Source organism: Dinoponera quadriceps, unplaced genomic scaffold (assembly GCF_001313825.1).
Source record: "Dinoponera quadriceps isolate SergipeBrazil2010 unplaced genomic scaffold, ASM131382v1 scaffold3415, whole genome shotgun sequence".
NCBI lineage: Eukaryota > Metazoa > Arthropoda > Insecta > Hymenoptera > Formicidae > Dinoponera > Dinoponera quadriceps.
The window spans coordinates 13,265-26,706 of NW_014557477.1; the positions used below are offsets into that span (position 1 = coordinate 13,265).

At 40.8% G+C, this 13,442-nt stretch overlaps 1 protein-coding gene and 1 pseudogene across 1 annotated transcript; both read right to left on the bottom strand.

The window, feature by feature from the left end:
* Positions 1 to 1,907: 1,907 nt before the first annotated feature.
* LOC106749148 (leucine-rich repeat protein soc-2 homolog) lies at positions 1,908 to 7,529 on the bottom strand. Its single transcript, XM_014628305.1, has one exon. The coding sequence runs from the start codon at positions 6,961 to 6,963 to the stop codon at positions 5,179 to 5,181; it is 1,785 nt and encodes a 594-aa protein (XP_014483791.1). The 5' UTR covers positions 6,964 to 7,529; the 3' UTR covers positions 1,908 to 5,178.
* A 1,556-nt stretch (positions 7,530 to 9,085) lies between these two features.
* LOC106749140 lies at positions 9,086 to 12,502 on the bottom strand (annotated as a pseudogene).
* Positions 12,503 to 13,442: the final 940 nt, after the last annotated feature.

The following is a 13,442-nucleotide window of genomic DNA, read 5'->3' on the forward strand; positions in this document are numbered from 1 at the left end:
AGTGCCGATGCGCGTTTCTGCAACCCCGAATTATATATATGGCATAGAATACGTAAAAAGCAACGACAAATGCGCGCGCGCGCGCGTGTGTGGGACGCATATATGTTGCGTATCTAAACATAAAATATAAAACTATATTATTTTTTATCACTAAACTTCACAAACTCCTCTCTACAAAACAGGCGCTATGAAAATGCATATTACTTCTTACGTTCGTGTAATATACACATAACACGCTGAGTAAAACTAATTTTTTTCTTCTTCTGCGGTACCTCGAAAGTACATAAAAGTCTCCTCTTATTTTTAATACACAACGACAAGAATCGTGTTTTTCGACTTTTCCGTCTTTCACACGCTGTTTAACATAGTTCGTAATACGACGGGCGGCTCATGGCGACCATTATACGTTGCAACCTTTTTTTTTATCCTACGATACAATAAAAAAGATTTTTTCACTTTCAGACTTAACAACATATATCCGTTATCAGCAAAGAACCTTTTGGCGACATTCTTCTTCTGTCATCCAAAGTGCGCCCTACTCTTGAACCATCGCATACACTTGAGAATTTAGCAGTATTTATCGACGTTATTTCCATCACCGCGTCCGTTCGTCCTGTCATCATAATCGAACATTATCTGAGGAGCGGAAGTTGTTTTTTTCTTTTTTACACTGAACATTTACATACTGAATTTTTGAACATTGCACGAAACGGCGAGATTCCGGCGCGACTTTTTCACAGGTCCTTCGTGGCTCTTCCAAGGATCGTTCAAACATACCCCCCCCCCCCTTGCGTGTGTGTGTCATACAATCTAACGGAGAACTTGCACGCTTAACAATTAATTAATACGCGTGCGGTGCAGCGATCACGATGACTCGGAATGACGAAGATTTTTGCGGACTCGAAAAACAGAAAGCTAAAAGACGAATCACACGGTGCAAATATTACGTATTTTCTCTCTCTCTCTTTCTCTTGTTAAAGCATAGATATTCGTAACAAATAGAGATACGCGTAAAATATACATGTATACGCGTTCGTTCGAAGTGGATAGACCGAATAGGAGGAGATTTGTGCAAAATATCGCACGATGAAAAGTTAGGGACCAGGAGCTTACCCAAATAGAGCAAAAAGACGCGAGCTTTTTTATGATCACACCAAAAAGAAAAATTGCTATGCTATTCGAATAAATATTTACCGGAGGAGTATTGCAGTAATTTATTTTATTTGGATCAAGTAAATCGATTTACTTAATCCAAATCAAATAAATTACGTACAATACTCCTCGGTAAATATTTACTTGAACGTAGAAATTGTTCCTTTTTCTCTCAGTATAGAACGAAGAACGAGAAAACGTGTCAGTTCGACTGACACGAGCGGCACATAGCATACACGCCGGGATCGCGATTAGAATAGTCGAATAAAAATTAGTTTCGCACAGCCACAGTAGTTGCAACATCCTGCTTTTTAACGACGTTTCAACGAGAAATACGTCCGTCGCCCGCGATCGCACCGCGACAATAATGATCACTTTCTGACACGACGCGCCCTTTTCGTTTCCTTCCTCTTCCACGCGGCAACTAACACCCTATATAGTATACGAGGGAATTTTTACAATGCCGGGGACATTCGAGTCGAGTGTGAATCTTCGAACGCAGAAGAGAATTGATATGTCGGCGGTAATGCCTAAACAATCCAGCGCGAACGAAAACGTTCCACCAATAATACGCGTAACACGCGAAGTCTCGCTTCAGAATTTCGCGAATTTTTACTTTCGGCGAATGTATTCTCCGAGCATTAAACGAGTCAGACTGGTGTGACAGTTTGACTTGGAAATAATATCGTTTACGAGGCACATGACGTTACGTTTGCACATTTATCGCTAAATGAGACTGACCGGAAAATAGAGAATCTCGAACAAATTTATGTATTAATTTTCAATTAAATTAATTGTACCACCTCTCTTATACAATCATTATCATCTTACCGCCTTATTCTAATTCTTACATACATTATCATTATTTCCATTGAATTTAATTCAATCAGAGACAGCCACGTTCAGCATTAAGCGGATAATTTGACTCGACTTTTTAATAAACCGCTGCAAAACCACCGCGAACACGAGAACAAATCGGCTCAGCATTTCATTCGCAAAAATCATGACGATGTAACATAATAATACATACAACTACGCTATATTAATACATACGTATATATATACATAAAAACGAAGAGGCTAATGTAAAACGAGGAAATCGACAAGCTACAAAGATTCTAGAAGAATTAAGGATCTGTGTGTTTACAGGCGCATTAATGTTAAATACGAGCCTGTGTATGTATGTGTGTGTACGATATATAATACTTATCCACATATTCTGTAATGTATATGTAAACGTGCATACAAATATCCCCATAAAGATATACATATATGCATATATAATACATATAACTTTTTACAGTTATATTGGCACTATTTCTTTGTGCATAGTCAAGAGCAGAACAACGTTGATATGAGAGAAAGTTAAGAAAGGGGAAAAAAGAAAAGAGAGAGAGAGAGAGAGAGAGAGAGAGAGAGAGAGAGAGAAGGGGGGGATCGCTCTATGAAACTTAGCAAAATATAATCTCAAGAGAGCTCAATATTTCGTTCTTTGTTTCTTCAATTTGTTTTCTCCTTTATGTTTACATTTGGCAGCGAACCTTTATGATCTAATGAAAGCGCAAGACAGTACAATGGCTTCATTGTTTTAATCTCATCGTAACTATGAAAGATATATATATATCGTTACGTCAGACAAAAAACAGCAGAAAGGTTCGCGTCATTTTCTTTCTGGAGAATTTTATAAAATTTTGGTAATGACACCTCGTCATTGTTTCTTTCAATTTTTTTACCTTTTCAATTAATCGATTGAAAAGTTGGAGGAATAAATTGAAAAAGTGTTTTGCAAAGTTATTTTTCACCCTCACCCTACCGTCGGAAAGGCGATGAATGCCGGTCAAGTGAGAAATTATTTTCTGAAAAACAAAAGTCCGAACTATATTTCAGTAACAAGATTTGAACTAGAATAAGTAGATAATCTATCTTTATCATAGATGAAACAATTTTTGAAAACAGGCAAAATTTGTTGTTCCTATATAGGAACAAAGAAACGAAATATGGGTTAAACGAAGTTGTGCGATTATCCGTGATATTCCGTGCTATCTCGTAGGAATAATTGCACACAATCGTCGCTAATTATAGCAAATTACGTAATGAAAGTAAATCTAAATTTAACGTGATATCGTGCGGGCGTACACAGCGTTATCTCGTGCATAGATTATCTTCTGCTTCTGGATAATTCTTACTTTCACAAATATATTAAGTGTAGTGTGTATATATATATATATATATACATACATATATATATATATATATAGCTTGTTTTGCGGCGGTTTAGATTTGTCGGCATAAGAAATGGAAACGACGTTAATACCGGCGTGGAAGTTCGAGCCTCAGAATACAGTCCGCTGAATTAGATAAACGGCTACAGTTGAAATGTTTTAGAAGAGTAACTTTCCGTGGAACGTCTCTACAGATCGACAACGGTGTATTTCGTCTCGTAAAGTGACATATACACACATCGACGAACAAATAAAAAAAAAACAAAATAAAACCCATATATATATATATATAACTGTGTGTGTATAATATCCGTAAAACGGGAACTTATGCGCATCAACATGTTTGTTTTGCGTATTTTCGCGTATATTCACAAATTCACGACTTAACGCTTTAGTAAAATATCATCTCTTTCTTCTCTCTCGCTTATATACGAAGTACGTTTCAACATTTTATCAATACAATACAATGGAACAATATCATCGATGCCGATTCTTAATGTGTTTTTTCTCTTTTTCTTTGTAATCGTTACTACGTTTAAAGATCCTCGTATCTCTATCGTATTGATTGTTTGTACTTATATGTATGCACAGAGTAGATGGGACGTTTATCATGTTCCTTCGCAAAACGGATGCGGGCTCCACGTCCACGTGATTTTCTCGTCTATCGTAAAGGAATTATAACTTAATTATAGCTTAAAAAATTCGTCAGCTCTTCAATTGGCGTTTTATTTCGCCAAATAGATCGAAATCTTTTTTCCCCGCGGAATCTACCTCGAATTTAGTTTCACTAAACTCGAGGAATCAATTCGCAGGACGCATTAAGATATTTCTTACGATATTGAATTACAGTTATATCGATAAAATTTATTCCGCATATATATCTTTATTTTGTATATAAAGCGATGTGAGGATTTATCTCACAATCCCTTCAAACTCACAGTAATGCCGAGAGAAATCTATTTTCCTTTCGTATACCGAATGCTTCGACACAACGAAAATGGAGAAAGACGTAATAGTCGTTTGAAAATGTTCAACGCGCGAATCTTTCGGCGCATTCGCGCACAATTTCGAGTTTTCGCGCGTTTCGATGGAAGAAAAATCCGTCTTACTTTATTGCGTTACGCAAAAAATATGCTATGTATAACGTACACATATTTCCGGCACAACACGTTCGAGTATCATCGGCGACATCGGCCGTAACCTTAACAAAGTACACAAATACACAACATGAACCAAGAATTACAAACATACAGTCGTATAAATATAGTTTATATATCGGCTTCTTCTGTAATTTTATGTTGCTGAAGTTACATGTCACTGACATGAGATATCAAACGCGCGTGAGATATCTAAAATATCTTATAAATTGCACAAAACTCGTATCTTTCTCTGTCCGCAAGAAAAATATCCGATTCAGCACCAATTTCATGTTTACATATTTATATGCGCATGTGTGTGTGTGTATGTGCATATTACACATATTATTCCGTCTTTCGCACCGAGAGAACGTGCGCCTTCCCCGCCCCTCGTCTAAGCGGGGAAGCAATCTAAATTGTTTTGTACAGCGCGCGTTTTCACGCGTTTCTCGCGAAGAGTGAGATCATCATCAGGGCGAAAATTTAAGTCGGCAAAGATTTTCAATCCCGGTACGGAAGATATACCTCTTCTCGCGCGTGGTTATTCAACAGTTCCCGGCCACTCTCACTCTCCCTCCTTCCCTCTCCGTCACGGTATTAAGAATCGACATCCGTGGTGACATTGGCGTATTCGGATAAAGACGTGGGCATCGGCTCGGAGGCGACGATTACATCGCCCGGTAGGGGCCCTGCAGCTTGAGGAAGTGTATCACGGTGGACGGGCCCTCGGCGACCACGTCGGGCGGTATCTGCGAGAGCGGGCAATTGTCGATCGACATTATGATGAGCTTCGAGCAGAGCGCGAGCTCGAACGGCAGGTTGAGCAGGTTCGGGTTGTCGTTAATGTGGAGGGCCTGCAAATTGTCCAACGTGCCGATCTCGTCCGGCAGGTAGTTGAGATTGTTCTCGCCGACGCTGAGGAATGTGAGATTCGTCAGGTGTCCGATCGTGCGCGGCAGGGCGGTCAGCTGATTCGACTGCAGCACCAACTGCTGGAGTTCACGCAGGAAACCGATTTCGCTCGGCAGCGCGTCGATCTTGTTCTCCTCGAGGTCCAGTAAGCGCAGCTTGCGCAAGTTACCCACGCTCGGCGGCACCCGCTTCAGCAGATTGTTCGACAGGATCAGCACCTCGAGGTTCTGCAGGCACTGGATGTCGTCCGGGATCTTGCTGAGCTGATTCGAGCCGAGATTCAGCTCGACCATGTTGTGCCAGGTGCCGATGTCCAGCGGCAGCGCCGTCAGCTGATTCTCCTTCATGTTCAGCTTCGTGAGGTTCTTCGCGCGGGAGAAGATCCCGTAGGGTATCTTGTCGATCTGATTCTGCTCCATGTTGATGGAGTAGACGTTGGTGAATTGCGACGGACCGCCCGACGGATACGCGGTGAAGTTGTTCCTGGAGAGGGTGATCGTCGTCAGATTCGACAGGCTGGAGAGCAGACCGTCCGGCAGGTGCGACACGTGATTGCTCTCCACGCTGAACTCGTCCATCATCTTGCAGTTGGCCAGCGACTTCGGGATACACGACAGCCCGTTGTAACGGAGACCGAGCCGCGTCAACGACACGAGGTTGCCGATCGTGTCGGGTATGTCCAGGAGGTCGTTGTGCTGGAGATCCAACGACGACAGCTGCACGCACTTGCCGATCTCCTCGGGCAGATGCTCCAGGTGATTGTGAGAGACGTCGAAGGTGAGCAGATTCACGAGATCCCCGATGCCGGCCGGCAGCTCCTTGATCTTGTTCTCCCGCAGGCTCAGCATCGTCAGATTCGTCAGGTTGCGAATGTTGTCGCTGACGTATCTCACCCGATTGAAGCGCATATAGAGTGTGGTGAGCGACGTCAGTTTGTACACCACGTCCGGAATCTCGTTCATCTTGTTGTGCCTGAGATCCAGCACGCGCAGGGACTTGAGGTTCTCCAGGGTGTTCGGCAGGCTGGTCAGTGAGTTCTCGTTCAGCGCCAGGGTCTCCAGATTGGCCAGGCAGCCGATTTCCGGCGGCAGGCTCGCCAGCTTGTTGCCGTACAGGTAGAACTCGGTCAGGTGAGTGAGCTCCCGCACGGAGCTCGGTAGATTCGTGATGCTCGCCTTGCTGAGATCCAGCCGCCTCATGCATTCGTCCCGGCAACGGACGAACGCCTTCGCCACGTCCAGGTCGGCCTGAATCGGCTTGCCCTTCTTCGTCGTCGGCTTCGGCTTGTTCGACTCCGGATGCTTCACGGTCACGATCTTCTTGATGTCGGTACTACCACTGCCGCCGCCTCCTCCGCCTCCGCCGCTTCCAGCACCTCCACCGCCGCTGCCGCAGATGGAGGTGACCAGCAGCTTCCTCTCCTTGTTGCCTGACTGTTCTTTGTTGTCGCGCAGCATGTCCAGCTCCTCGGGCATATCGGCGGTCGTGCAGGTGGTCAGGCCACAACCCTCCAGATACTCGGGTATGTCCTGCTCCTTCATGTAAAAGCTCGGCAGGCTGTCGTTCCCCCCACGGCTCGTTACGCGGTTGCGTTTTGCGCTCGACAAACACACCGTCGATATGTTACCCACGCCCGCGTCCAGTACTTGCACTTTTTTTTTATAACTCAAACTCGTCGTCGTCCCCCCCCGCAGCGTTCACTGAGCACGCAGCATACGCACACATGTACGCAACAAAGAGTTATACATAGAAAAAAGAGAGAGAGAGAGCTAGCAAGCGAGCGAGAGAGAGAAAGAGAGAAGGCGAAAGTTCGTTCGTTCGTACGTTCGTTCGTTCGCCCGCCCCGCCCGTATAAGATTGCGTCGTCGTGGTAAGGTCTCTCTCACGCACCGTGAAAACGTTGCACTTTAAGAAGAAACCGCCGCGTCCTTCTCACCGCGTCGCCGATCACGGCATCGTAGTACGTGTAGTTGCGCCGTTGTATACGCGACGCGCGCTCACAAAAACGATAAAGTTCGCAAAGGCGACCGCCACCACCACGAACGGTATTGATATTATTGACGCTGTGCGCCCCGGTGGTACCGCGGTACGCGCGCACGGCGCAAGCGTGAACGCGCTGCGCTCGCGCGTGCCATCTTGCGTTCCTGAACGTACGATTGTTCTTGCTTTAAGCACTTGAAGCTTTAAAGTGATTCTTTAACGATCTCGATAGCATCGTTATCGCGAAAGTTGCAGTCTGTTGAACTTTTGTTTTATTATAATGGAAAGTACGCCTGACCAGCCCTTGAATCATACTATTTGAGAAAGTACGACCGGCTCTACTGTTTAGTCATATCACGACTTCAGTTTCTCGTTAAGTGTAGTGGCGACTCATAGAGGAGATTCTGCAACCAAATTACAGAAATAACGGATTTACGGAATTATCAGACCCGTTATTTCTGCAAATTTGTTCCGGAATCTCCGCTATGAGTCGCCACTATATTTAACCACAAACTGAGGTCGTGATGTAACTAAACGATGGAACCGGACGTACTTCCTATTTCTCAAGTAGTATGACTCAAGGGTTGGCCAGACGTACTATACATTATAATAAAAAACATAGATGAAATTCAACAAGCTATAACTTTCATAAAAATAACGCTATAGAGATTGTTTAAGAAGCACATTAAAGTTTGAAGTCTTTAGTTTTCAACCACATTAGCTATATTAATGTTGTCGTTAATTTTCGTTAAGATATTTCGAGTTAAACGAAAAATGGCGACCGCTCAGTTTCAAACTTCGTCTTTCAGTTGAGTTTTCAGAGCGAAAAATTATTTGATTCAAAAATATGATATAAGCGTTTTAAAGAAGAAACTTTAAACTTTTTACGCATTCGTTAACGAATGACGTACCGACGGGGAAAATATCAAATTTCTTTCGACATTGCGCGGCTACGTTCAGAAAGCACCAATGGTCGTACACAACAGTCGAATGTGAGGGGAATAATCGACTGTGGCCAATATTCATAGTTGAATCTTATATCAAAGACGTCTGAGGTTCATCTTCAGATTTCTCTTTATTACAATTAAATCAGACAATGGCGTGAAAACGGACTTTATTCGAAAACTTGCGCCTTCTCGCGTTCGCTTGTTATGCGACGTAAATTCTCGCAAGCTCAGCGTGGTCGCGCGATCTTGCGAGTGTCGTGTCCGAACATATGTCTTTCTAGAGAGTAAAAATTATATGTATCACTATAGTTTATCGAATATATTGTATGATCTGCGTTGATCAGAAATCGCGATCTTATTGTTACGTACAGCATTGTGAAAAAAATAGTAAGGAAATCTGGTGCGAGACACCTTACACACACACATATATATATATATTATAAATATAAATATGTATATAAATATAAATAAATATAAATATAAATACATATTTATTTATATATATATAGTATGTACAATTGAAGAGTACATGTCCACATGGGACATACAATGCTGTTAAAACTAGCGTCTCTTCGTTTTTTTATCTTATTTTTTTTAATCTTCAATGATTTCTAAGTACGTTTTCACACAATGAAATATTTGAACTACAATAATAATGATAAAATAATATAACAAATTAACGCTGTTGTTACATTACATAAAAAATAGAAAAAAGTTACATATATTCGATATAATATTTAAAAAATGCAAAAACGTGTAATATTTTACTATGTAAAGTTTGGATAAATAATTATATAATGGCTGCGATTTGATCAACGATTAATTTCTCACTAAGTGTGTCACCCCGCTACGCTACGAGTAAATACAACTTTCATTGTAATTACCAGAAATCATTATACTACGATCGTGAATTCTCTAACACATTCGTTGTTGGCATCGATCGACAGATTGGATTATCTTTCGTAAAATTTCTTCGAATAAAACGAGAAACGCATAGCTATGCTACACTAAATCACCTGAGTTTTAACACCGTCGCCTGTAAAATAGCAGCAAACGTCTTAATCGTCGAATATGCTGCCGAGTGTGACTGAATGATCGACAGTCACACCGTTTAACGTTCGCTATTCACCTCCGATTGGATTTTAGCAGAATTTGATTATTATTTTCAGCTCCCCTCGTTCAGTTACCCGCGAAAGACATGCTGCTGGCATGACGGCGGCAATAGTTTCCCCCGGGTGAGGCATATATTCGACATTGCTTGTCAGCCCTCGTTGTCGCCAAACAGATGAATGGCTTCGACGTTGAAAACGATGGAGTGACACTACGTAACACAAATGATTAGTTAGCTATATATATATATATATATATATATANATTTATCTTATGTTTGGACGGACGCTTGACCTTCTTTAATCGCATACACAGTTACCCGAATAAACCCGAAAGACTCATGTAGTCAAAACTAACAGCACTAGTTGCAACGGCTCTCTTATTAGTTTCACACACCTTTTGGACGTATCAGTTTTACGCAGACGACGTCGCAGTTCGTAAGCGTCCACTAAATCATTAATGTCGCCGTTTTCGTTGGCGCCATTGCTCTTGTCATCGTGATCACTGTTATCGTCATCGACGTATTGCGACGGGCTCGTCGCTTTGAAGAAATTCGTAACGATATCGTCGTTCGACATCATACTCGGAAATTCACGACTATTCAAGTAGCTGCAAACCACGTCCTCGTGCTTCCTCCTCGGCTGATATGAGCAGGAAAGCTCTTCGTGCGCATTCGAATTCCGCTGGTTCCGTGAAACGGCCGACCGCACCAAGGCGTTGAGTTCCTCTGGAAAACACGACGACAATCGTAGCTTGATCTTTCTTATTTTGAAAATGTAAAAAAATTATGCAAACCAGTTGTTCTTTTTCTATGTAAAAATTAAATATTTTGGGGTTTTCAGCAGTTTTTACCGACCTTGGTGTTGCCATATTCGGTAGACAATTTTACACGGGAAAACACCGATTATTGAAATAAACAAGTTAATATATAACTTAGAACAGTTTCAAAAAGCCAATATGAGACAAATACGATAAACGGCTGCATAAAAAATGACTTTGATCTGGTAAAACAAGGTGAGACACGGGTATGTCGTTTTCACGTCTACTTTCAGAATCTGAGTTTCTCATGGGAGGAAAAAAAACTTGATTTTTTGCCGGTGTTATACCCGTGTAATAACTGTCGTTAAAAGTTACAGAGCATAGATTAGGAACGTACTTGCGCAGCGATTTATTTTAAAAACGGTAAGGCTATAAAATTTCCGAATTGTATTTATTAGTCTCGTGTACAATGGCGCTTTTGGAATGGAATTGGAATACGATGACGACGTGTATTTATGCGCGTTCCCGTTCGAATGTTCGTTCTGATAGACCAAATTGTCTAATTTCGTCTTCAGTCTGTTTGGTCCAAAGATACATTGTATTCCCAGCATTACGAAATGCACTGTGTTAAAGAAAAAAAAAATCGCTAAATCAGACATGAGTTCGTGTGTATTACATGCGAGGGACTAATACATATTGCGCTACAGTATTTACTTCAACATTTCCATACTTAAGAAACAGCAATCTAAGATGACAAATAATTCACAACTATGACTTTATGAATGACCTAAGTGTATAATTTGGTTTATATATAACTTACTTCCGGTGATTAAGAAGATTAACACTGTCATAGATGTAAAATCCAAAGTGGCCTCCATGCCATGTTTCAAGTAAGCCATGAGATTCACTGGCACGATGCCCATGATGGTAGCGCGAGTCAAAAACGGCGCTTGTAAAAACGAGGCGATTATCATCGCTACTAGTATGTAAATCACATATAAAACCGTGCGATATACTCTCTGCACTTGTTCACCTGGAAACAGAGCGCTCTTGAAGCAACAGCAATATTTGAGGGACGCGCAGATAACAGCTCACAATCTTGTAACAACGAATCTAAAGCAATTGAATGACGAGAAAACATTGATACGATCCGGACACGCTCAGCTTGCAACAATGACAGAAGATATAAGAAATAAATTAGGTGATAAATATTTATTATAATTTTCCCGCGTAAAATTTTTGTATATGAGAATTTTCTTTCGAATTTATTCATACCATATTTTTCAAAGAGCGCACAACAGGATCTCGTGCAACAGTCCATCGAGCGTGGAGTAAATCACCAGGAGATCCTGCAGGATCTGACCCGCAGGAACAGGCACGGTCAATCTGGGAGAAGATCGAAGGCAGCACCAATCGTTTATTAGAGAGACACAACATGCATGGAATCTATTCTATCTTTTCACTTCATGAAGGACTCAGTTAGTGGTGTATATATTGTGGTTCTACTGCTAATAAAGTTAAGATATTCTTGCTGTAAAGACAAATATCAATCAGTTTTAACATGTATTATCAATATCTCTGATAGATCTGAACAAGATGTCGATATATATTAAAAATAGATATTGAAAATAGAACATAGAATAGCAAAGTATGTCTGTTCTATTGAGCAAAATAGATTACTTTTTCATCAAGTGGACTTTACAAAACAGAACATAGTTAACTAAGAGACTGACAAGGCATAATTTACATATATATGCAGAGGTACAAAGTATATTTAAAAGAAATACCATTTCTTCCATGCAAGGAAACATCTTTCTGCCTTCGACCGCAGACTGACAATTTAGAAGGTTGACACTGAGCTTGGCTAATTGTTCCTCTGTCATATCGGTACAGGACGTCCTTATCTTCATGACAACTTTGTACTGACAAGTTTCTAACGGAGAAGCCACCTGAATGTCTGTGAACTCGGCAGCTTCTTGGAGAAACTTCTCATCCTCTGTCATCGACTCGTAAGGAATTGAGTCTAAAGGCACACCGTGTCCGCCACCAAGACAGTTGTGTCGTTCGTTTTTGTTTGCCGTATCCAATCCAATACAGATGTACTCCCAGATTCACAGTTGAATGATACGAATATCAACAGCAGAAATTTGCAATACATTTTAAGGTGCATTGTGCTCCTTTAATTAATTCTTCCGTCTGATAGAACGCTTCAAGGTGATCTTCGAGCAAAATTCAAACGCGATGACAAGTATTTATTTTGGTCTGCACGCCGGTAACGGTTAAGTCTATCGTATATGGCGGACTCGCTCTTGCCGCGAAATTCGCCGCGTGCACAATTGCAATTCGACAATTGGACGATTTCTCTATGACATATTTCTTTTCTTCAATCTCTCGTTATTCATTTTGTAAACACATATTTCAGCCGATTACGGAAAGATTTGAGAAATATGAATATTACGTTTTCGTAGATTAAATTCGTAGTGAAATTGAATCAGCGAATGAATGACGCATACCTGACTGTTAGAATTTTAAATTCAACCAATCAACGTAGGTCATGAATGGGGGCCGGTTTAAATTGACAAGTTCATATCACGAGATGCGCTTATTCATTTTCTTATTCACGAGAATTTAAGATAGAATTTATCATATAAAATAATTATTATCTAATTGTTATGTTTTTTGTGTGTAACATCTAAAAGAAATAGAGCACGTATACATACGCACACACATGTGCGTATATTTCTTAAGGCTTAAGCGGAGTCTACAATGGAAGAATTTAAAGCGTTAGCCTTAAGAAATTGACCAATCACATTCGATTATTCTCCTCATATTGGACTGGTCAATTTCTTAAGGCTTAACCCCTTAACGCACAATTAAAAAAAAAAAACCGGCCAAAAAAAAATCAATTTTTTTTATGTAAAAAATTTTTTTCTTTTCTTTCACATTGTTATTTTCAATTCTCGATTATATTTGAGTGTGAAAAATTATAGCAGCATAAAATACAACGCCGCTCGAATTATCTCGAGTGTGCACAGTTTGGCCTGTTTAGCGCGCTCGAATTAACTCGAGCGTACAAGTTAAGGGGTTAAACACCTATTGTGGACCGATACGACAAATGCAACTCACATTTTAATAAATTGAACATGACGATTAACTTTATTATTTCTACAGAATATGAGAGTTCTCTTCCCACTAAACATTTACATACACGCTAATTTATACAA